The sequence below is a fragment of the Erythranthe guttata genome, chromosome 8, assembly GCF_056151865.1.
Source record: "Erythranthe guttata isolate IM_541 chromosome 8, IM_541, whole genome shotgun sequence".
NCBI lineage: Eukaryota > Viridiplantae > Streptophyta > Magnoliopsida > Lamiales > Phrymaceae > Erythranthe > Erythranthe guttata.
In genome coordinates, this window is record NC_142540.1 from 19,148,914 (window position 1) to 19,173,837 (window position 24,924).

Below are 24,924 nucleotides of genomic sequence, written 5' to 3' on the forward strand. Positions count from 1 at the left end.
ATTACTCGTTATTTATTTTCTTTGATCCAATCATAACCAATAGATACAATCAATCTACAGACAATTCGACCATGAAGGAAGAAGCATCAATGCCACATAATCAAGATTCATATAATACGACACGTACTGCCTTTATGATACAAGAACATCGAAAAATCCCAACAAAATAAAGAACTTACGAATAATTGCATAAACGCAACAATTGAAGTTACTGTCTTAAAGAAAAATTACAGAGCATCCTTGACAGAATTAAGACATTACATAGTACAGCTTAGAAAATTATTCTTAACTCTTTGTCCGAACAATTAGGTTTGAGAAACGATACAAATATGTAGATATATAGCTCATAGTACTTTCAAACCTTCGTTTATTCGTCAAAACTTCTGCTTCAAAACCTGTCGAAGCTGCACCTTTTGACTCTCCATCCTAGCCTCCATCAACCTAGCCTTCAAGCTATTCTTGTGGGGTCCACGTGGCCATTCAATGCACCCTTTCATCGCACGATTCACATGCGGGTTTCCCAAATCCGGCGAGCTCCACTGCCCGGAATATTCCCTTGGACTAAACCCACCACCACAATCGGGCGACGCCATACCGTGGGCCCCACTAGAGACCCTACCGTTTGAAAACCGTCCGATAGATACAATCTTGTTGTAACTATCACCGTTGCTCGAGTACGAAGACCTCCACATCTTGGATTCCGAAGAACCCTTTCTCAATTTCCTCGCCTTCGCCACATCATCATCACCGACTTCTCCGATTTCCATAGTCGGTGTTTCCTCACCACCGTTTCTCGAAAAATTCCCATCGGGAGAGTAACTTGAGCCCCTATGACTCACTGTTTCCCACTCGCTTGCATCCTCTTCCAATTCTCCGCTCCGATCCGTATAGACATTGGAATCTTTACGAGAATATTCCTTGTTGAGCATTTTCTCTTCAGGGCTCACTCGGTGGATCTTCGATTCGATGTCGTCGTCCCTTTCGTTCGCTTCGCCAAAATTAGCATCTTCGAACATGGAGAAAATATCGTCGGGGTTCGGGGGCTCGTACGTAATTTCACGTACATCCCCCATGTCGACTGAGGCTGCCACCTGGCGGAGGAAATCAGCTTTCTTGATCTCCTCTGAATCTGAAGTGGGGTTTCTAGAATTCAAGAAAGACTCGATTTTTTCCACTAGAACGGTCATTTGGGAGTACTTATCTTCGAGCATGACTTTAGCATCGACTAATTTCATTTGGACTCGTTCTTCACGCCAAACTTCGGCCATTTGCAGCATTTTTCTCTCTTCATCAACTTCTTCACGGAGTTTCATCGACTCTCTTTTTAATGCTTCCACCTCAGCTTTGTCTTCTCCGATTTCTTTAGCTAGTTCGTCACAAACCTCCTCTATTAATTCTCGGGCTTTCCTTTCCTTTTCATATTCTTGAAGATAACGCTTTGCAGATAATTTGGTGTCGGACAATTCTTTGACCAGCTTTGAGTTGACTATTTCGAGCTTCTGCCTGTTTTTTTTCTCCCTGCTCAAATCGGATTTCATGTCGTCGATTATTGCTCGGATCTTTTCGTGCTCTCTGCTCCGCCACGCGGATCTTTCCTCGCTGAGTTCATGTAAGAATTGCTCAAGTTTCTTCTTGGAAGATCTGCGCTCGTTTTCGAGGTAGTTGATTCTGGATCGAGCTTGCTCGAGATCTGATTGGAGGGTTGATATTACTGCAGCTGCACTTTCTTGATTTTTGGGCGCGCTCGGTTGGTTGAATATTTGCTTCGTTTCGTGTGATGTTGATGCTCTCCAACCATGTGGGTCCCACTTTGTGGCTCCCTCCATTGCGGGGTTTGGAAGTTGGAACGGTGGGTCGAACTGCCAAAAGTCGAGAGAGAATGTTTTTCGATATAAATGGACTATTTTTAAAACCCAAAAAAAGTAATTTTTCATTCCAAAACCGAAATTCCGATTTTCCCAATTTTTTTAATCGGAAATGATATATATGTAACATTCCGATCCTATTTCAATTTCCGAAAATTTTGATTTTTGTCCAAAAATTACAAGAATAATATCAATGTTATTGTTATGCATTTTATATTTTAGGTGACTATTAATTGAAATTTTCCAAATTCCGCAGATTCTGATCCGAATAATTTCTGATTTTGGAACGAGTTTTTTCATTCCGATTTCCAAAATCTTAGCTCGTACATACATTATATATAGGTGTATGTATCGTCTACAAAGCTCGTGTCTTTCCATTTAAGCATAGAGAACTTAACTGAGAAATGAAAAGAACCAAGTCATGTGAAATTAATTCGATACCTTGTAAGGAAGGCCGTGTTTTAGACCAGAAACCGAATGCGGACTATGTACCGGATCTTTGACCGACGAATTATGCACTCTGTCGAAATTATGACAATGAATATTGCCTCCAAAATGGCCACCTCCCCCGGACTGCAGATACGATCAACCAATGAGCAAATTGAATTTCGAAAAAACCGTATTTAATAGCAGCAAGAAGAAAAAAAATGGTCCCGAAAAATTTCATTGTCGAATAAACTAAATCAAGATTCGACATTAATAGTGTTCAAGAAAATTCAAAATAGTATTCAAGAAAAATCATGGATTTTAAATTTACTTGAATTAATTCATCTGCAATTAATGAAAATGAAAATGTATATTATGACTAGATTCAAAAATAAGTACAAATCCCCGTCACTAAGTATGATTAAGAACTCTTAATTAATATTTATTAGAGATTAAGAAAAGATTAAAAAATAATACCTGAAGCCCTAACTTTTGGGCATCATTAGCCTGAACCTCCGGCAAACCCAGCCGCCACAGACCGGCGCCGAGTTTCCTGGCAGAAACGACGGCCCTACTCCGCCGGCTGATTTTCCGGCCAGCTTCACCGGACGATTTCTCCTCCTCCTCCACGACGGAATTAGTTTGGACATTGGGCTCCTCGAACTTCCACCTGAGCAAAGGGGTCTCGGGGCGGCTGCTCCGCTTCGCAGATGGGTCCCTCTTCAGCCGGACTCCGGCGCCGGGAGCTCTGGTTTTCCGGCGAGGCGGCTTGCGCGGAAAAATCGGCTTTTCGGAAAGATCTGAGGGCGGGGGAGGGTTCGGAGGAGGCTGGATTTCTCGGGAGGCGGTGGTTCTTTCTACTGTGACCTTCATTACTGCCGATGCGTGGGCTCCGCCGCCATTTTTGGTTTGAACTCCGATTAAAAAAAGAAAAGAAAAAAACACAGTGTGTGATGAGGATTTCGGAGCTTGGAGTTGAGGGTTTGAGTGTGTGAAAAAATGGCGGACCCTCGATCCCTTTTCAGGAAGAGAGAGAAAGAGGAGAGAGAGAGTGTGTGTGTGTGTGTGTGTGTGTGTGTTTCTGTGTGTGGAGAGATGGGTACGGTCAACGTCTTTCTATTACATCAAAAAAAAATCAAACGTTGGATTTCATTGCGTGTATTATATTATATATGAATGTATTAAAATAGGGAAAATTACGAAAACCCCCCTCAACTTAGACTAAATTACAAAAAGACCATCTCTACCTATTTGAAATTACCAAAAACCCCCCTGATGTTTGTTTTCGTCTTACACCAATGCCTTACGATGTGACTTTTTTCACGGATTTTTCTTTATTCTAAGGGATAGACTATACACAGTTTCATATATTTTCTTTTATTTATTACCTATTTAACATAAGGTATCATAGGTTGTACAGGTTTTCTGTTAAAAACCTCGAATAACGGTTAATCAGAGGGGGGTTTTGGTTATTACGAATAGATGGGGGTGTTTTTCGTTATTCAACCTAAGTTTAGGGGGTTTTCGTAGTTTACCCAAAAATTAAAATAAACAATTAAAATAAAAAATAAAAAATTAAGAGGAAGCGAAACGACGTCGTAGTGGGGTTCAAGGTATCCAAGGATGGTGACGTGTCATTGGTATATGGCGACGGTGCCAACTTCGGAACTGATTAATTAAGATTAGGCTTTTGGAACATAATTACTTGGGGGGCGGCCCCCCCACCCCCACGGCCCAACGCTCCACCAACTATTCAGGGTATGTTTGGAACCGTTTCTATTTTGTTTTCATTGTTTTCCCAAAACAAAATGGGATTTATTACACTTTTCAAATCATTTTCTCAAAACAATTTCAAAAGTTTCTCTCTCCTTCAGACATGATGTGACTGCTACAGTAAAATGATTGGACTGCTACAGTAAAAAATGTATTCACTAAAAAACAAATAAACATCACTTCACCTTTAAATTTTTTTCTTCAAACATACCTTTTTCTAACACCTTTAAACATGATTTGACTTGCTACAGTGTATTTTGTCTCCTTCCAAAATACAAACAAACATTACTTTCATTCTCAAATTATTCCCCCAAAACATATTTCCTCAAAATGAAATCAAAATAAGATCCAAAACGCTTCCAAACATTGCCTCAATATTTTGTGTTTTTCGCTTAAGCTTAATTAACGAGCTAATCAATGTAATTAAGAATTCAAATAAAGATTAATGATGAGAGTTCATATAAGTTGATGTGTAATGCCAAGAGACGAATGTTAATTAGTGTTGGATGAGATTAATTGATGAACGTTGAAATTATATAATTAAATAATTAAATCCCTAAAAGTGTGATGTTGCTAGAAATAAATCATGAACTTAATGATTCCGAGATACTTGTAGATCAGAGAACACGTAAAGTAAGCTGTAGGGTTGATCCGGCGGGCACCCTTCTGTCGCTCAAGTGAGGCGTTTGGATAGCAAAAGTAGTAAAGAGAATGTTGGAAGTCGTTTCGATATAATATTAGAAAGTACATTAATAAATGAATTGTAATTTTTATTTTTACCAAGTTGATTGTGCTGAAGTTAATTGATTGAGATTGTCGTACTCAAATATTATTTGAAGGTGATTGGGTCTTCGTTGTAATGGTCTTCAAAGTTGGGCTCATAACCGGTACGTGAAGAAATTATAAGTTCATTGAATTGACCGAATTAGACATATCATAGTGGTATTTCTAATTAGATTAATTAGTATTTATTTTAATGTGTAACCCAATAAATTGGTCAAATAAATATATGTTAAGAAATGTGAGTAATATACATGTGCTCGCTCGTATTTTCAGGCACATACAGTGTTGCCAGAATCAAATTTTGTGGATGTTACACTCAATATGAAGTACAAAATATTATAAATTAATTGATAACCACTATATTATTAATAACTAATGTTCATAATATACTAAATTCAATTGATAATACCAAATTCAATTTAATCATGATTTTGGAATAGTTTGGCTAATTGCATCAAATATATTAACGGAATATGGACTAGTTTTTTTTTTGGTGATAAATTGAAAATGGTCTAATTGCGATATGGTTCGAGTAATTTATTATTTATTTTTATTTTTTTTAAATAATTTGTGACTAAGAAATGAAAAATAAAGTATATAGTAAATTGGTATATATGCAAGTTGACGGTGGATGTTGGCCACGTGGGGGCGGCACTTTGCTAGATTAACGGCCGATTTTATAATTCATCTTCAAATTGGAATCCAATAATCCAATTTTCTCCATCAGAACAATCTATAGTGTGTTTTTTTTTCCAAATTTTTACTCCGTTTATCATCACTGGCGAAATTAGGATTTTAAGTTCGACCAGCCGAATGTATTACAAAAATTAAAGGGTGTTAATAATGTTATTATCAATATGACGTACGAATTTACCTCAAATTTACATGGGGACAAATTATAGAAAGATTGTTCACCATTTGAATTTTTGTTTAACTAGTTAAGAATTAATTATGAGGTTAAAGTATAGTGATAATGCTAAAAAGTAGATCACCTAAGTGAGTTGAATTATGATGAGTTGGAAGAGCAGAGTGGATCACTGACTCACGAGCTTGATGACCTTAAGATACCTGCGATTACAGAACACGTAAACTAGGCCGGGGTTGATCCGGCGGAAACCCCTCCGACGCTCAAGTCAGACGTGCGGATAGTGGAAATAGTCCAGATAATACAGTTAATAGTATTGCTCAGTTAATAGGACGTACCTTAAGGATTGAGTTCAAACCTTTATTTATAACTTAGTTGAGATTGTCGGGCCCAAACCTTACTTGAAGATGATTGGGTCTCGGTGATAATGGTCTTCGATATTGGGCTCGTGACCCAATAGGTAAAGAAATTGTAGGCCCATTAGGTTGGCCCAATTAGACATATCATATAGGAATTATCAGAAACACAACTTGATCAATTGTTGCAACAATCATACACAACTTTTGTCACACATTCAAAAAACAACAATGATTTTAATGGAAAGTTAGGAATTTTGTGGGGTATTTCATAATATCACAATCTGAATTTTCCAATGACATTTGCCAACTAAATTTTGGACTATTTGATGATGTTTTAATGAGTAATAACTTGACAAAAAATATTTTTATTTTAGATTTTTAGATATTTTTTTTTAAAATGACTTGCTTTGCTTGGATCACTTCCTATATGTAGATATTTATGATTATATTTGTCATTTTTTCTTCTATTTTGATTTATCAATAAATATTTAAATACAGATATATATTGAACAAAGCCAATAATATTAATTGTACGTGCTTTTGCCCCTTTTTTGTTATGGGCATAGCAAAATTAGCTACTCTACTACCTATATTTATTTGAAATATTCAACTAAAGGCATTTAATTATGAGTTCTATATATAGCCATTTCAATATTTGCATTCTGCAACTCTACTAACCCAATGTTTTATAAGACTAACAATCGGGTCACGTGGGTCGAGCTTAGTTTGACTCAAACTTATACTATCGGATCTTATCACAGTAGGCTCAACCTCGTCTTATGTATTTTTTCGAATTCGAGTATGTATCGGACTTATATCGAGCAATATATAAACTTCATATTTTGCAGCCAAAGGTGTTCACAAAAAAAAAAAAAAAGGCTCAATCATATAATGAATATAGGGCAAATTACAACTACCCTTGAGGTACGGCCAAATTACGAAAAAAACCCTCTTGTTTGGGTAATTACTGCCACATCCCTCATTTTAAATATTTTTACATAAAATTTATGTAATTCGGTTCGATTTTACCGTATTAACCCTAAATTTACCTCTAGAGGATCTTTTCATAAGATAATACATAGTTGAGGGGGTGACTGTAATTACCCAAACATAAGGGGATTTTTCGTAATTTAACCATAACTCATTGGGTGATCGTAATTTGACCTAAATATATTATATATTTAAGTATTAACTAAATCGAGCGGGTTTGAGTAGAGTCATAGTAATTCTTCATATGAAGGACATGGTGTATTTACGGATATGTAATTTTATTTGAAGGACATGGTGTATTTACGGATTTAATTCTTCATATGATTTAGAACAAAGAAATCGGGCTATTATTTATCACCTCAAAAAAAAATTAAAAAAATGGGGCTATTTTTTTTTTATTTATTTATTTTACTTTTTCTTTGTCAGTTTATATGTAGAAAAATAGTAGGCCGTACATTCAGAGATCCAAAGAAAAAAGAATCCGAGGGGATAATAATTAATAATTAATAATTAATAACGCTTATTAATTATGAAACATGTAATAAAACTATAATGTAATAGGAGTAAATGCCCTTTCTTCCTTGGTCAAAGTAGCATTAGTACCCTAATCTATTAGACCTAGATCTTATTTTCTTTTCTTTTTTTTCTTTTTTTTTCATGATCAATTATATAAATGTTATTGATGATTATTAAAATCGTGTCTTTATCATATTTATTACAAGACTTTATATAGGAACATCTTTCTAATTGCTTCTTATTTTTTTTTTATTATTTTTTTTTTATCTATTTGGAAAGAATATTTTCGAGTCTTCTACTTCTAAGTTTAACGGGCCACGACCCTCGTTCAGTTCGCCATCTATCACTTCGTGCTACTCTTTTTACACGAGTCGGGACTTGAATGTTGACTTTTTACCCATGCGAGTTATACATCAGCGAGCTCTGTAATGTTAAGCTCTCCGTTGGCGAACATCTGACCCGTCTTGGTTCTTGTCATTCATTCGGCTTTTGATCCAATAAGCTTAGTTCAAAAGGGTTCGGCCCACGTGCTCTTAGTTATTATATTGTTTTACAAGCCCAATATGAGGGGTTGACTAAAATTACCAAAATGACCATATTAATCGTTTATTAAATATCTTGTTTTAATTTTGTACATATAGAGAAATACCAAAAAAGGATGCATGTGACATTTTATGTAAATATGTAAAAGATGGAACAAATTTCATATTTAATTATTACATTTATAGATTGATTTATGATTCGTATATTATGCAAAAAAATGTAATTAAATATTGATAAGTTGATCATGGTCACGTGGTTGCTTTGGTCGGGAAGAGAGAGAGAGATATGAGGTGACAGAGGCTCAGAGCATCCAATAATTTGATTATTTGGATTTTAGCACATTTAAAAATGCAATAAATTGGTTTTTTTACAGTAGGAAATAATTATTGATTTAGTGGTAAATAAATAAAAAACAAAAAAAAAAAAAAGGATTTTAGTTTTACGTTGTTATTTTGTCTGCGCAGCCCATGTATGCAATGTTTAATCGGGCACGGTCCAACACCTATGCAGAGTTAAATTAGTAGAGAAAAGCCCAAATAAACTATTTATTTATTTTTTTAATAATTTTATAAAAATATTTTTGCAAATATAGTATTGTTGGTCTCTTATAAAATCATTTGGTTGCATCTAGATGATGTCTTGTAGGTGATACGTCCGATAAAATACACCTGGTAATTATTCAAATTTAATTTACTCACTACGAACTTATAAGTAGGGAAAATTTGTATGAATTTATACATCGTGTATGATAGGATACAATTCGAGTTTGTTTTAAATTAATCAAATAGCAAAAGAACTACGAGTTTTACAAGATAGTGATTTGTATCTAATTGCGAGATTCAAATTTTATAGCGTGTTGAATTAATCTGAATCTTATCAATCGAACATGTTACTAACTGTTGATATTCGATCAATTAGACTCTATGCTGCACGAACACTTCTAGAATGTGAAGAGTCCCCGTATCCGATACCTGGACACTCGGACACTCCCGGACACTTCTCGGACACCCGTGTCGGGCCGTGTCGTAATTTCGCTAAAAGTAGGACACCCGTATCGGGCGGTGTCCACAATTTTAAAAAAGTTGGGACACTTCTCTTACGTTGTAAGAGAGAGCCCTTATAAAAAAAATGCGCATTTTCTTCTCTGTAATACACATTTCATCTGTTTTCGTTGTGAGTCCACCCAAAACTCTAAAAGTCTAGCATGCGACGGCGATCAAGAACACAAGCAACAAGGGCGAGTGGTTCTCTTATGCTATGACGACTTATACATATTTTTTACAATTTATCAATGTACCCCTATATTTTTATTATTTTAAAATATACCCCTATATTTTTTTATATTTACGCGTATCCCCCACGTGTCCGTATCCTAGTTTTTTGGAAATGCCGTATCACCGTATCCGTATCCGCGTATCGCCGTGTCCACGTATCCGTGTCCGTGCACCATAGATTAGACTTATAACGAGTCCGACCACCGAACGAGATCTTAGTATTGTCTTGTGATTAATTTCATTAATTATGTTGGCAAACGAGTTAACGGGCCTTACCGAGGGGATTAGAGTGGCTAATTACGGATGTGATTATGATTTATTATTATTATTATTATTATTATTATTATTATTATTATTATTATTATTATTATTATTATTATTATTATTATTATTATTATTATTATTATTATTAATGATGAATAGAAGCCACGACGTGAAGCTGCAGTGGAATATGCTGTTTCTTAAGCCGTGTTCACACTAATCATTCAAGTGCAAGATTCCAACTCAACTTCCTTTCACACTTATTGGCGGCTCTTAGCCGGCTTTACATTCGGCTTAATCAATTACTATAACAAAAAAAATAAAGCGTGTTTATCAATTTAATTATAATTTTTTTAATAAGTAAATGATTTTTTTTTTACAACAGTCAATACTCTCATTTGTATCATTATAACTCTTTATAACAAAATTTATCTAATTCTACTCTTAATTTTTTTTTATCAATTGTCCTTAAATATAATTTATAGTTGAATTACTTTTGTAGTATTTTAAAATTAATAGAAGATATTTACATGCATGTGTATAATTTTTTTCTCTTATGAATTATTCGAAAAAGTATTGTATACTTTAATTCCAATACATTTTTTTGAACATTGTGCTCTAAAATTTAATTTTAAGACAAATTACGGCCACCTCTTAGGTAATGTAAAACTATGAAGGAAAAGAATTCATCTTGTTTAGATAATTACAATTCCCCATTAACTATGTAATGTTTAAAGAAAATCCCTATTTCGATTGATAAATTTGACACTGTATGAATGAATGAGTAAGAAAATAAATAGTTAAGGAATGGGGCTATGATTGTAACTACCAATTTTTTTTTTCTTCATAATTTGACGTTATCTTGGATTTGACGAAATTAATATGCCCTAAATTTTAAGTAGCTAACAAATTAGAGGTATAATAAAAATAAACTCAAAACAAATATAAACTATCAATTGACTAATGAACTATAAAAATATAAGCATGGCTCTATTCTTAAAAGAATAATAAACATTGTTAAATGAAGTTTATTTTCCCATTTAATTAAATATGCAAGCAATTAGCAAAGAAAGCCATAAGTAAAGTTGAGCTGAGCCGCGGCTCACGTAGCTCGTTGAGCCAAACCCTAAATTTGTACAATGTGGCCCCCACGCCACCATCTCCGGCAAGATGACGTCACCCCCCACCACCCCACTACCTCCTTATAAAAACAGACAACTCTCATTCTACAAAACCTTCCCAAAAAAAAAACACACAACACACACTAACATTAACCAATAAACACACACTTAGATATAGATACATACATAGACATATACATACATATATACATACAAAGAATATGGGAAATTGCATAAGGAAAGAATCAGCCATGCAATGGGGCGGCGAAGACTGGGGTTCATTCAACTCCTCCGGCGGCGATCAAAATATCAAAACTCGTGGAAACGAGAAACACGATATTTTCAACTACTCCTTAGAAGAGAAAACGGGTCTACTTCTCGGAGGAGAAACGAGATCATCACGTGGTGGGGTTTTATCCTCTGTTACGCATCATCAGGTGAAGCTCAAAATCTCGAAGAAAGAATTGGAGCATCTTCTGAAGAAAGCTGACGTTGTAGGGCTACCGTTGGATGAAGTTTTCGCCCAGCTGATGTACGGCGGTGATTGCCTCCTCCGGCCGGACCATCAACCGCCGCCGTGGAGCCCCGCCCTGCAGAGTATACCTGAATAATTCCTAGATGCAGCAGATTTTTTTTAATTTTATTTCCTCTGTAAATTAAAGTTTGTTTTAATTATGTTCCTTTGTCTGATTTTTTAGATTTTAGGAGCATTATAATTAATTATTTATATTTATAATTTACTTATTGTTTCTTTCTTTTTTCATGTATAGTTGATTAAAGAGTAAACTGCAAAAAGTACCCCTGTGTAATCTCTAAATAGCGAAAACCTCCCTATGATAAATAAACTAGCAAAAACCCCCCTGTGAAATTATTTAAATAGCACACTCGGCCCATTTATCATATGAGTGTTGACTTCATATAAAAAGGCGCAAATACCCACGGGATTTGCAATTAATAAATTCTTATATTTTTTTAAATATTTTAATTATTTTATTTTTGTTATATCTTAATTATAAAGGTACGATGGGGTCTTTAATTTATTTTTGTTTTTATTATCACATAGTTTTTGTATATATTTTAAATTATCGCTACATCAAAAGAAAATTTAAATTCCGTTATTATATATTTTAAAAAAATTATACTTAATTTGATTAACAATTTTTTAATAATATTTAAATTTAATTATTTACTATTTTTTAACAATATTTTAATTTCTAAACAATCAAAATAAAAGAAAAATATATATACATATAATATATATACATATAATATATGTACATACATAAACATATTTAGGGACAATTTCGTCATTTCACGTCCAAAAACCTACTACCAGTCGCGCAACCCGCGAGTGAGCCACACCTAAGTCAACCGGGGGGTTTTTTGCCTTTGACTAAATTTCACAAGGGGGTTTTTGCTAGTTTATTTATCACAGGGGGGTTTTTGCTATTTGGAAATTACACAGGGGTACTTTTTGCAGTTTACTCGTTGATTAAATTGAAATTGAAAAATTTAAATGCATAATTAATTAATGAACACAATTCTGTTTAAATAGTCTTGCATTATTGTATCGACGAACTTTAAGATTTTCGTTATTTATTGAAAAAAATCAATTGTTCCAAGTTGATCGAAGCCCACGAAAAAACGAGTCATCGGAATTTTACGAATTGGACTAGCTAATTATTTTCTACAATAAATACCCGGGATTTTTGTATATATCATTTAATTTCATATATTTTTTGCAGTAATTACGTATCCAACTTTTGACGCAAAACAGATTTTCCGGTCGTCATAATTTCATTTTTTTACTAATGAAATCGTTGTATTCTCGATCGCTAACTTAATTCGGGAATCTTCGAATCTACTAACCTCGAGTTTACTTCACCTACATTATCGGAAAGTAGCATGCATTTTGAAATTTTCCGCGGTTTTTTTTTTTCTAATTAAATAATTTCCCAAAAACATCAAATCATTCTAAGCCTTGTTTATATATAAATTCCAACATATTTGCTGGCGTTGACTTCCAAGTTATTGATCAATTGGCACCAGATGAACAAATAGAGTTTGACCAATCATAATTATTTCATCTTATACAGCAAATAAAAGCTCGAAGGCACGCCAAAAATAAAATAAAATAGTCAACTACTTAAAAAATCCACCACGTAGTTCAAATTATTTATTTTAATTAGTCGCCTATAATTTGGATATATACAAATAATCTCTAACAAATAAATAAATTAAAAAAAAAAAAAAAAAATTAAATTAAATTGAAGTATCCAATTGAGTTTTGTCGATTGGTTAAGTTCTGAAGTCTTGTTGAAGGTCCACCAGTACAAGTTGTGTGGTCGTGTGTTGTATATTATTTTAGTTGTCACGATTGCACATGTCAAAATAAGATAAGTTTTCATTTTATTGGAATCCAATTATGTAGTTGAATTAAATAGTGTATACAATTTTCCAAATATGTTTTTTTTTGAGAGAAGAAACGAAATTATACTAATCCTCAAAACCGACCAATCACAAAGAAAGTTCAGGATCTTTCATACAACTATAAAACTCGATTATTTTTCTTCAATATAAGTACCAAAGGAAAGATCCAGATGTATTGAAGGCTTCCATAACTTGCAAACAATCGCCGGCCTCCAACCGCCCTTGGTCCCGCTATGGAATTTTGACACTTTTCCACCAACAATATGCACCTCTCGAATCCCGAGCAACAATGGACATCACATAGTAATCTTTGTTCAACGGTAAACGGGACATCAAAGTTTACCTTTATACCGCCAACCGGAGGAGGCGCCCAACTTGTCCGATGAGCTCTCCCTTTTGATCGTTCGTATGTTTGAGAGCGAGCTCATTTATAACTCGATAAAAAGGACACTACCTGATACGGACCAAATTGTCCTCATGGGGTTTCCTAATCATTTATTGGGCCGTAGATTGAGTTTTCACTTGTATTTGGTCCAAAGTCATATCAGGCCAAAGAAGAGGAGTTAGTGCAAGTTTGCTTATTTCTTGCCCATTAAATAGGGAGTTACTCTCAACCTTTCATTTCTATGTTCTCTCTTACATATCACACTCAATTATCTCTGGATAAAAATTAACTTGATCGTCGGAGCTTCTACGCCGGGAAACCCCTCCCGGCGTTGCAGGTATCTCTCCGGCCGAATCCCTGACAAGCTATCATCCAAAATATCTTCCAAGGAGACACGTCATCGTCTCGACCATTTTGGAGCAAATTACTACCGATCTCAATAAGTTAATATAATAGGTGTAAAATTAATTTTTTTTTTCGATCGATTTAAAAGGTTAGTAAACTATTCAAACATGAACCAATATCTAAGTATGAATTAATTGTAGCAACAAACGTTACCCAAATTATAGACCTATTCATAATGTCATATATATATAGAATTTTTGTTGCCCAATATTATTGGGTTGGTTCATATGTTGAAATTATATTAATTTGAAAATTAAGTTTAGGCCCATTTCCAGGTTGGCTTTTCTGATCCATTTTGTACATAGTAATTTACTTTGGTCCATTTCCGGGAGGGCCCACTTGATGGTCACAATAGGCAGTCATTCTTGTTTTGTCACAGCATCGTTATTTTATCATTCAAACTCCGCAAAAAGCATCATCGTTCTTTACGCTTCGTAAGAAAAAGATAAAAAAATAAAAAAAATAATATAATAAAAAGTTAAGGGTAAATTACAACCAACTTTCAACTTTCTGAGGTACGGTCAAATTACGAAAAATATCCCTCATGTTTAGATAATTATAACCACCATCTTAACTATAAATCTTCTTACACGTCTACCATTGCGGAGTCAAATTTAGTGGAATCTTCTAGATTATATGAAATATTCTCAATTTTATACACGTTTTATCCCATTCGAGATCTCCATATTTTGAAGCAAGATGATCATAAGATGTATTTTTTGGCTTGTATATATCATATTGAAACTGCATTTCTACACAAAATGAGTACAAACTAGAGAACATTCCACGAAATCTAGAAGATTATGTTGAATTTTAGTATTTGACACCATAAAGGTGGACGTGTAAGAAGATTCATAGTTAATAGTAGTTGTTTTTATTAAACATGAGGTCTTTTTTGTAATTTGACTATAACTCAGGGGTTGGTTGCAATTTCTCCGAGAATTATCATTATTCATTAATGTTGGTCCCTAAGTCCAAACCCCATAAATACTTTATTTCAATTTAATAATTAAAATTAAAATTAAAATTCGCCACTCTCTCTGCAATACCCTTCACCAGTCAACTTTTCTAGGGTTTTAACCCAAGCAAAATTCATTTCGGGCCTTTGTTTCAGGTAATTATCTTCTGTATTTCGCTTATTTAATTACGAATTATCTTAATTTATATTACAGTTATCCCCATTTCCGAAACATACGCGATTTCTTGCTTCCTAAATGTTTGGGTCTCGCTATTTTTATTTTTTATTTTTTTCTTTCTGGTTAAATTTTATGTTTTTCAATTGCTTCGGCTTGTTGCATGGGTTATTCCAAATTTTTTTTCCCATTAATTTACTTTTATTTGACATATTTAAGATGTAGTAATATTGTTAGAAGATGATGAACACTGAGATGGATCTTTGCTGGTTGGATTTAGTATCAGTACGAAGTTGTTTTTGCTGCATTTACCTCAATTCAATTTACTCCATTCGTTTTTAAATTATTGTTTTGACATTTTTTAGATTTCAGTAGTGGGGGTGGAAGCTGGAACAAAATTTCCAATTTCCGCTAAATTTTTCGATATTAGAATAGTGTTCTTCAATAAAAATTCAGAAATTCCAACTTCCGATTTTTCCGAAATTATTTGCAGTGGAATTGGATATATGAGATTCCAATTTCCGATCCGATTTAAGTAACGTCCGAAAATTCCAGGAGTTTTTTTCTTCTGAATATTACACTTAAAATACCAATGTTGTTATGTATTGTATATTTTAGGTGACCAAAAATTCGAATTCTGCGATTCCGATCCGTAAATTTCCGACTGTGGAACAGGTTTTTTTCGTTTCAATTTCTAAAATTCTGATTTTTTCCGAATTTTTGGGAACAAAATTGGAACTAATTTTCCACTTCCGGAACAAATTGGAGTTTTTCGAAAGGGCTAATTCAGATCCGATTCGTCTAATACACCCCTGGATTTAAGGTTTTGGTTTTGGCACTGATGGATGATAATATGGAACCGAAAAAAATCTGTAGATGAAATTATGGTAAATGTGTGAAAAGTATATATATTTGTTGCATATGAATATTATTTTTTCTTTTTTCCATTTGCATAAAGGCAATTGAAAAGGGCATTTCATCGTGTTTTTCTGTGCTAAAATCTGGTTGAAATTATGTGAATCTAATGAAGTATAGTCTCAAGAAATGTGTATATTAAAACAATATATGTATATTTATTTTTCGTACATAAGCAATTCAATCTGGAGTATAGTGTCAAGAAATGAAGTAATTCAAGAATCGAAAATAAATCATTTCGAAATTTGAATACCTTATAAATATTTCAAAGGGATGGTAGAATTGACAAATTACTTTGTATACAAAAGTCCGTTGAAATTTGCAGCACGGGGCTGTGGTTGCAATAAATTACGCTCAACGCTCTCGTAATAGGAATTGTTTCTAGCATTTAAAATTTCCCTTTCGGCTTTACATAACAGGGAAAAAAAGGTTCAATCCAAATTTTCTTTTCCCATCTATGTATTTGTGGCATTCGTTATTCAAGTTCTTCTAAAGGAAAAACGTTTGGCTTTTTTCACTCTCTACTTTCCTCGTACCCGAAGAATTTCATTTAAATTGCCGTGATTTTTCTCTGCTCGGTCTTAAAATTTAGAGTCGACTTATTTGTGCTCCTGAAAGGTATGCGGTTTATGAATATTGCCTTTCCTCTTTTATATCCACCTTAAGTGTCTCGATCTTCTCTTTTTTCAATTTAATTGGGCTAGTTAAATTTGTTTACTTATTTAAAATAAGCATGCTCCAATTTTTTGTTACATAAAATCGTTGCAGAATGAATCAAATCACTCAAGGGGATACCTCAACTGGCTTAACGATCCACCCCTTAAAACGTAGAAGGGGCCGCCCCCGTAAAGACCCGAGCCTCAAGCGCACTCGTGGGACCCCCACCTACAACGGGCCAAAAGAAAACGGGCCCCACTCCATGGTTGGCCAGCCCGTAACGGGTGTAATTGAGGCCACATTCGACGCCGGCTATTTGCTGAACATTAGAATCGGTAACTCCACCACGAATTTCCGAGGCCTCGTTTTTAAACCGGGCCATTTTATCCCCGTCACACACGAAAACGATGTGGCGCCACATCTCCAAATGATCACAAGAAATGACGTCTCTACCCCTGTGGGCCCTCCTCGCCAGAAACGCAAGTACAAGTCACGAAAAGCGAGGGTGCCAGCACCCCCACCCCCATTGGGCCCACCCCCTTCGGGGGTGGTCCCGCCGGTGGGGGCGAGGGGGAATGTGGTCCCCGTTGTGCTCCAGCCTGTCAAGACCGGTCATATGATGTCTTTTGGAGACAGAGACGTGCACATGGTCGAGCCGTTGGCCATTTTACCCCCGGATCGATCGATGCCCGTTGGCCAGATATTTGCGGGCCCACAAGGAGAGAAAGTGGGACCCACGGAATCTACTGACACCGACAGCATGGATTCTTCGGAAAGTTCAGATGAAGAAGAAACTGGGAATAGCAACGAACCACCACCGCCGCCCTTTTCGAGTGAGTCGGTGGCGAACGATTCTGCTGCCAAACCTTTGTTCAATTACGGGACTGGGAGAATGACTGAGCTTTTACAGGTGAGACGAAAATTTAAAAGTAGCACACTTGTGTAATAACATTGTTTCTTCTGTAATGAAATGCAATTTTCGTGTTTGCGTGTGTGTGTGTTTTTTTTTTGTAGGCTTTGCAGGAAAATGTGAAAGAGAAGAAAGTACAGCAGATTGGTGAACAAACAGCTTCTGGTTTTAACGTGGGGTTCCAAGAAACGAGGAATGAAAATGAGTCGACGAATGGAGCGAGTGTTCCGTGACCGGAATTACCTCGAAATATGCATATATCATTTGTTGTTGTTTCTTTCTCTCTTTTTTTATTTAATTTTAATTATAATTATGGGAGCACAAGAGATGTTGCAGCAGGAGGGTTTTTACAGTTATGGAGTTTTGGGCAAAATATGTATCTTTTCTTACTGTTGTAGTTAAATGTTACAGATGCAGAATATTTAATTTTATTTTGTAGCCTTTTATCCTTTCTTTTAATTCTTTTTAATTTTATTTTATTTTATTTGTTTCCATATATTATGCCTACAAAGAGATTTGAAAAGGTTTGTATTGAATTTTGTTGATAAAATTGAAAATGCACAAAACCAATGAAACAGCGATTTGTTTGATTAAAAACATGGGTAAATTATTGTTGACCCCTGAAGTAAGATCAAATTACAAAAAAATCCCTTATGTTTGGTTAATTACGATCACTCCTCAACTATAAATTTTCTAACACGTCCACATCTGCGGTGTCGGATTCTAATTTTCCATTTTGTACCCGTTTTATTTAATTCGAATTCCACATTTTGAAATAAGAAGATGTTTGTGTATCTTCGCTTGTAAATATCAAATTGTGGTGCTTCAGAAACTGCATTTTCGCTTGTACATCTAGAATATTCTATTGAATTTGATGCCATAGAAATGAATGTGAAAGAAGATTCACAGTTGATGGTGATTGTAATTACTCAAACATGAGAGGATTTTTCGTAATTTGTCCTTACCTCAAGGGTGACCATAATTTACCCTTAAAGATATTTTTTAGTTTTTCAACTGAAATTCAAGTCTCAAACATTTGATTCGAAAATGAAGTAGCCTTTTATTATTAATAATCTTACTATATATATATATATATATATATATATATATATATATATATATATATATATATATATATATTGAAGGTTGTATATTTGGAGGGTAAATGACGAAACTCACTAAACTTAGGTTAAATAACGAAAACCACCCCCAACTATCCGTAATATTCAAAATCCCCATTTGATTAATTGTTGGTTGAGTTTTTTAATAGAAAAAAATATGTAGATTCTATTAAGCTTTATGTTAAATAGGTGAGAAATAAAAGAAAACATATGAAATTGTGTAAAGTCTATTCCCTGAAATAAAAAAAAAATCCGTGAAAAGTCACACTGTAAGGAGTTGGTGTAAGACGGAACAAACTTTAGGAGGTTTCGGTAATTACAAATAGGTAGGAGTGTTTTCCGTTATTTAGCCTAAGTTTAGGGGGTTTTCGTAATTTACCCAATTGTGGATGAATGTTTAGGAAAAATAAATAAATCAAGCAATATTTATTGTTTATTTATTACTATATATACGGTATATATATATGTATTATAAAATATACAAATAATAGAAATCGTGGTTTGCAAACAGCGACTTCAATTTAATAAAGATTTGAAGCACCGACTCAACTCAGAACGATTCTCCTCTATAAATCCATCCCGTCCGTTTGCCCTCTTGTCCGTGTCAAACCCTATCAAAATTAGGGCGCCTCCGTTTTCTCCTCTTTTTCAAATCCTCTTCACCTTCTTCCCCAAATTTCCTCCGTTAGGTCAGATTTCCCCCCCTTTTCATTCTAGAATGATGCAGCAACCAGGAGGAATGGCGCCACCGGCGATGGGCATGGACCAGCAGGCGCCGCCGCAGCAGCACCAGTACCCGCCGCAGCAGTGGATGATGATGCCGCCGCAGACCCAGCCTGTTCAGACGCAGCCGCCGCAATTCTGGCCGCAGCAGCAGCAGCAGCACTACGGCGGTGCCCCACAGGGTAACGCCGCCGCCGCTGCTGGTGCCGGAGGTGGTGTCGATGAGATTCGATCTCTGTGGATTGGGGACCTTCAGTACTGGATGGACGAGAACTATCTCAACACCTGCTTCTACCATACCGGCGAGGTTTAATTTTTTTTTTTTTTTTTTGTTTTAATTTATAGATAAGCGTTTGGTGAAACACTGTTTGGAAATGTTGTTGCTTGTGTTTATTTTACCATGATAGGGAATTTTTAATGCCCGTACAGTTCAGATATCTGAGGATCTGTAATTATTCTGTAGTTCGGGTGACTAATATTTTCCTGAAGTATATGTTTTATGGGGGTTTCTGATTGGTGGTGGTGGTGTGGGGGGGGATTTCTTGTGCGTAATTTTTTCTTCCTGATAAATTATATAGTTGCATACATTTATATTCAATTTTGATAGTTACCTTTTTTTTTGTTTTTTTTGTTTTGATATACGGCTAAGTGTTTTGCTGCTGCCCTTTTTCTGTTTTTCTCATTCTTGATTTTGCTTGACCAAGATAGGGGTTTTGTTAGGGCTTGTATAGTTCATATATATCTAAATATCTGTACTAAAATTTTCATGATATATATGTTTTATGGGGGTTTCTGATAGGTGGGGGAGATTGGCTTGTACGTAATTTTTACTTCCTTCTAAATTAGATAGTTGAGAAATTCACTTTTTTATTCATAAATGTACGCTCAATTATTGACTATATATGTTATGTTTCAGCTTGTATCCGCTAAGGTCATCCGTAACAAGCAATCGGGCCAATCAGAGGGGTATGGATTTCTGGAATTCAGGACACATGCTGCTGCTGAAACTATATTGCAAACCTACAACGGTGCAATGATGCCCAATGCTGAACAGAGCTTCCGGATGAACTGGGCTTCACTTGGTGCTGGGGATAAACGAACAGACGACTCCCCCGAGCACACCATCTTCGTGGGTGATTTGGCTGGTGATGTCACCGACTATGTCTTGCAAGAGACGTTCAAGGCTGTGTACCAATCTGTCAAGGGTGCAAAGGTTGTTACAGATAGGACAACCGGACGATCAAAGGGTTATGGATTTGTTAAATTTGGGGACGAGAGAGAACAGCAACGAGCTATGTCCGAAATGAATGGTGTGCTCTGCTCAACTAGGCCCATGAGGATTGGCCCCGCAGCTAACAAAAAACCTATGACCACTACAACTCAACAATGTAAGAATTTTAGTAGTTTGTTTTTTTTGCTTCCTTGTTATACATCTGCTCTCTTTTTTCTTTTTCCTTGTGAAAACAGGGTTGACATGTTTTTAATGTTCCTTGCTTGTGCATATGTAGACAATTCAATTCACAGTATAGGAGAAGCAATTTAAGTAGTTGTTGATGTCCTAAGTTCTGTTACGGTGTTTTAAGTTTGCACGATCTTGAAGTTGTACAAATCATCGAAGATTCCCGGCCTTTACTAAGTCATTTCCTTCCAGTACTTTCCTAGACTTGGACAAATATAATTATATAAAACGTGAAAAAACTTATAAAACTCATGTTGTCTCAGAGCAGGGAAGAGAGAGGCTCTCATTTACGGGGGCCTGGAACTGATTTCAGCTGAAATGAATCCCCTATAATCTGGTCAGTTTAATTTGTTTTTACAATAAGCTTCATGCGTTCCTTTGTCGGATTCCTTTGTGGCATTTCTTTTGCTACATATTCTCTTTAGTTTCGTTTTTCTTTTTCAAGTTACCGGTCAATTAATAACATTAATTGCGCACATGTTACCTTCCAGTACCAATTTTTCAAGTCTTCTACTTCGATGTCTTCATTCCTTTTAATTTTATCATGGACCAGTTTCTTTTTACTTTAAGCTTTTTGCAAGTTTCAAGTTTTAAGTTTCTTCTTTAGTAAAATCTACTTCTTTTTTCTGTGCGCTGTGAAAAAGATTCGGCGTTTATTTTCGATTGTCAAGTTTCTTTTGGATGATTAGCGAGCTTGGTCTAACTTTCCTCTACTAGTCTGATCTATTTTGTCAATGTCGTCTTAGAAATAAGTTCAATCAAGAGCTCTCCAGCACAATTGTGTTTCATACGCATGTCTGGTTTTTCTTTCTTACTTGTGTTGGTAGTATTTAGGTGGAGTTTGTGGTTTCATGGTTTTCATGTCTGATCACCATACTTAATTAGTACATCATATAAAGTAGTCTGGCCTCTACCAAAAATCCAGTGTTATTTTGAGGTGTGGGGAAAGAGTTGTGAATGAAATGCTGTGTGTATTATTGATATTGAGGTCTGTGTAGCTTAATATGGTAGATGTGGGACTTCGGCTGCTGATGTATTGTATTGAGGCTCCGGAAGAAGTCAATTTGGTTGAGTACAAGTCTTGAGTTAATGGTTTGTGCTATAAAGGTTTGGAAATGAGCTTGTTGAACCACACTTTCTGTTGGTGTTCCAGACCTTTGCTTTTGTTATACTATTTATTGACATTAATATCTATTTCGTTCTGGTTCTCTTCCTCGTTTCTATTTCTTTTATACCACTGCTCGGGTGGTAAGCACTTACGCAATCTGAAAGACGATCATTGTCATGAGTTTTTAGTTTCAATTTTCACAATTATTTGCTGTTTGCAGCTTCCTACCAGAGTCCTCAGGGAGGAGGTGGAAGTCAGGGCGAAAGCGACCCGAATAATACAACCGTGCGTACATTGTCCTAGTTTTTTTACTAAATTCTTTTGACTTCATGTGGTTGACCCCTTTTTTTGCATGTGTAGATATTTGTCGGTGGTTTAGACCCTAACGTGACAGATGACCATCTGAAGCAAGTGTTCTCCCAGTACGGTGAGCTAGTCCATGTAAAAATACCAGTAGGAAAACGCTGCGGATTCGTCCAGTTTGCCGAGAGGTGATTTTGATGATTCATTCATGTCTGAATCTGAAATTCCGATGATGTATGTACTGAAAAAACAATGATTGTTAATGTTTGATATGTAGGTCCTGTGCGGAGCAAGCTTTAGGAAACTTAAACGGTACTCAGTTAGGAGGACAGAACATTCGGCTTTCGTGGGGCCGTAGTCCTTCAAACAAGCAGGTGTGTGTGTGACTGTGTTGCAATCTACTAATCATGTTTATTTAAGAGGCATATCGGATCACTGATTAATTTTTATTTTGGTAAATTAGACGGAGCAGAACCAGTGGGGCAGTGGCGGCGGTGGTGGTGGGTCATATCAGGGTGGCTACTCTCAAGGAGGGTACGAAGGACACGGAGGCGGTGGATATGCTCCTCCTCAAGACCCCAACATGTATTACGGGGGTTATCCAGGATATGCTAATTATCACCAGCCACAACAGGTATTTAAACATTTATTTAAATGTTTTCGTTCGTTTTTTTTTCCTCCCTTTGTCGAATTTTGATTCCTTTTCTCTGGAATTGTTTGGACTAAGCAAATTCTCGTGTTTTTTTTTGCAGTGATCAGAGGAACTAAATCGGAGAATTGTTGGAGGTGGTGGATTTCGGGCGGCAGATATGAAATATGCTTAGTCCACTAAACATATTGTGTCTAATAATATGTGGTGTTTTAAATACTTTTTTTGGGTTATGTTAAAATTATTACTATTATTATTATTATTATGCTGAATTGAGTTTTGCAAGTTTTTTCGAGTGGTGGCTGACATGTCCATTATGGCTAGTTGTTTGCTTATTATGTTGTGATATTCTCTGCTTTAAACTTTTATTTTTAATGTTTATTTACATATCTGGATTTTGGGATCAAATTTAACTGACTGAATTTTGGATTAAATTTCTTGTGCCATTCCATTATTTGGGTTTATGTTACGTTTCTTTTACTTGATATTAGTAACCATGCTCGTGCGTTGCACGGGATATCATTACAAAAGAGGAGTTTTTACTTGTAGAACTTAATATGCTAAATATACTTCAATTAAATAATTGAGATCACATCACCATAAAAAAATGTAAATAGATGGATAAATGATATTGAGAACTTGGTCAATATAATCAAAATAATTTTCACCATTGATCAGTAAAATCTGGGCCTTCATTTGTCACATCTTGCTTCATTGTTTCTCAACATCCTCAAGATTGACATCCGAGCAATACCGTGAAAAAATGTACGAAACCATGCAGTAGATATGAGAAAAGTTTCAAATACTTTTATTGGGTTATGATAAAATTTCTCTTACACCACGTCCAAAATTTTTTAATGTAAACATCACTCATTTTTCATTTCTACGGATATAGATCAAAAGAGCATTCTAACTGTGAAGAGTTATTATATGAAAAAAAAAAAAAAATGTAGTTGTCAACCGTAAGTAAACAACAGCTACAGTAAAAGCTACTAAAAACATCAAAGAAGATGTTACATAAATTAGAAATCAGTTTCCAAGTAAAAATGCAGTGTAAAAAATGATCATGATACAATTGCCCTTACACATTTACCAAAGCAGCTGTTACAATGATAGCCGCTCAAAACACACAAAGAAGACGTTACATATATTATCAAGCATCCCCCAACGACTGCATTTTTTACGAAGGCGACTTGAAACTTGCATTCTCTGTCTACAAAAAAAAAAAAAAAAATTCCGTGAGATTTAGAGAAAGAAAAATACAGAAGAATCACATTAACATTGAAGTCTATTTTTAAGTAGATTACTGAAAGTATTGCACCGTAATCATGCAACAAATTTTTTTCAATCGACATTAGAAACCAATTGAATCAATGGCCAACAAAATTAGAACAAAATTCGGGCTTCAACTGTCTTAGAGACTAAGTGAAACACTTTATAGAATCAGATTAGAAATAACTAATTAAGCTAAATATGATACACGTGGGACTATACGAATCACATTAGAAACACATACTGAGTAATAACTTGTACTAAGTTCATACGATACAGTTTATTTGCTGCCCAGTGCCCCTTATGTCGGATATACCAGTGAAAAAGAAAAATTAGAGACAGAAAGTAGAAGAATTGGATACATTAATGAAAGAAAAACATAATTCTCATAATTGTCTACATACACTCGCACATAGTACACAAAGATCAAAAGATTTAATGTGTAAAATCGCATAAGCTAGAAAACAAAACTTAAACATGCGGTAATATAGCCAAAAAGTTTAGAACTCACAATACCTTTGCATAAAATCATGACCTTACTCCAAAATCCGTGAACAATACAACATACAATCGAAAGGTTTTGTTTAAAAAAGTTTGTCCAAAGATAAAAAAAAATGTACAAACAAGTTTGATGCAACATGTGTTAGGATCAAGAATTTTCAAAAACATTTACGAAAT

General features: G+C 35.1%; 4 protein-coding genes across 6 annotated transcripts; 3 read left to right on the forward strand and 1 right to left on the reverse strand.

Annotated features, from left to right (window-relative positions):
* Nucleotides 1–90: 90 nt before the first annotated feature.
* On the reverse strand, nucleotides 91–3,435 carry LOC105962030 (uncharacterized). Its single transcript, XM_012986300.2, has 3 exons — nucleotides 2,769–3,435; nucleotides 2,307–2,438; nucleotides 91–1,859 (listed from the first exon to the last, which is right to left on the reverse strand). The coding sequence occupies exons 1-3, from the start codon at nucleotides 3,162–3,164 to the stop codon at nucleotides 375–377; spliced, it is 2,013 nt and encodes a 670-aa protein (XP_012841754.1). The 5' UTR covers nucleotides 3,165–3,435; the 3' UTR covers nucleotides 91–374.
* Nucleotides 3,436–10,872: 7,437 nt separating this feature from the next.
* LOC105961933 (uncharacterized) lies at nucleotides 10,873–11,502 on the forward strand. The gene has a single exon (XM_012986194.2). It carries the CDS (start codon nucleotides 10,998–11,000, stop codon nucleotides 11,385–11,387), a length of 390 nt encoding a protein of 129 aa, XP_012841648.1. The 5' UTR covers nucleotides 10,873–10,997; the 3' UTR covers nucleotides 11,388–11,502.
* A 3,447-nt stretch (nucleotides 11,503–14,949) lies between these two features.
* Nucleotides 14,950–18,068, forward strand: LOC105962029 (protein METABOLIC NETWORK MODULATOR 1). Of its 2 annotated transcripts, XM_012986299.2 has the most exons (4): nucleotides 14,957–15,109; nucleotides 16,605–16,662; nucleotides 16,813–17,611; nucleotides 17,716–18,068. In XM_012986299.2, exons 3-4 carry the CDS (start codon nucleotides 16,814–16,816, stop codon nucleotides 17,842–17,844), a joined length of 927 nt encoding a protein of 308 aa, XP_012841753.1. In that variant the 5' UTR covers nucleotides 14,957–15,109; nucleotides 16,605–16,662; nucleotide 16,813; the 3' UTR covers nucleotides 17,845–18,068. The 2 variants fall into 2 exon arrangements, with proteins under 2 accessions (XP_012841752.1, XP_012841753.1); XM_012986298.2 differs by lacking the exon at nucleotides 16,605–16,662 and having other exon boundaries at nucleotides 14,950–15,110.
* A 1,182-nt stretch (nucleotides 18,069–19,250) lies between these two features.
* On the forward strand, nucleotides 19,251–23,408 carry LOC105962028 (polyadenylate-binding protein RBP45). Of its 2 annotated transcripts, XM_012986295.2 has the most exons (7): nucleotides 19,251–19,762; nucleotides 20,372–20,843; nucleotides 22,243–22,307; nucleotides 22,383–22,513; nucleotides 22,603–22,699; nucleotides 22,789–22,959; nucleotides 23,078–23,408. In XM_012986295.2, the coding sequence occupies exons 1-7, from the start codon at nucleotides 19,451–19,453 to the stop codon at nucleotides 23,078–23,080; spliced, it is 1,251 nt and encodes a 416-aa protein (XP_012841749.1). In that variant the 5' UTR covers nucleotides 19,251–19,450; the 3' UTR covers nucleotides 23,081–23,408. The 2 variants fall into 2 exon arrangements, with proteins under 2 accessions (XP_012841749.1, XP_012841750.1); XM_012986296.2 differs by lacking the exons at nucleotides 22,603–22,699; nucleotides 22,789–22,959; nucleotides 23,078–23,408 and having other exon boundaries at nucleotides 19,291–19,762; nucleotides 22,383–22,517.
* The last annotated feature ends 1,516 nt before the right edge of the window (nucleotides 23,409–24,924 follow it).

Coding starts and splice junctions, on each gene's coding strand:
- LOC105961933 (XM_012986194.2), top strand. CDS start 10,998: ATGGGAAATTGCATAAGGAAAGAATCAGCCATGCAATGGGGCGGCGAA.
- LOC105962029 (XM_012986298.2), top strand. CDS start 16,814: ATGAATCAAATCACTCAAGGGGATACCTCAACTGGCTTAACGATCCAC. Junction 17,612..17,715: donor GAATGACTGAGCTTTTACAG/GTGAGACGAAAA, acceptor TTTTTTTTGTAG/GCTTTGCAGGAAAATGTGAA.
- LOC105962028 (XM_012986295.2), top strand. CDS start 19,451: ATGATGCAGCAACCAGGAGGAATGGCGCCACCGGCGATGGGCATGGAC. Junction 20,844..22,242: donor GACCACTACAACTCAACAAT/GTAAGAATTTTA, acceptor TGCTGTTTGCAG/CTTCCTACCAGAGTCCTCAG. Junction 22,308..22,382: donor GCGACCCGAATAATACAACC/GTGCGTACATTG, acceptor TTGCATGTGTAG/ATATTTGTCGGTGGTTTAGA.
- LOC105962030 (XM_012986300.2), bottom strand. CDS start 3,164: ATGAAGGTCACAGTAGAAAGAACCACCGCCTCCCGAGAAATCCAGCCT. Junction 2,439..2,768: donor CCCAAAAGTTAGGGCTTCAG/GTATTATTTTTT, acceptor TCGTATCTGCAG/TCCGGGGGAGGTGGCCATTT. Junction 1,860..2,306: donor AACACGGCCTTCCTTACAAG/GTATCGAATTAA, acceptor GACTTTTGGCAG/TTCGACCCACCGTTCCAACT.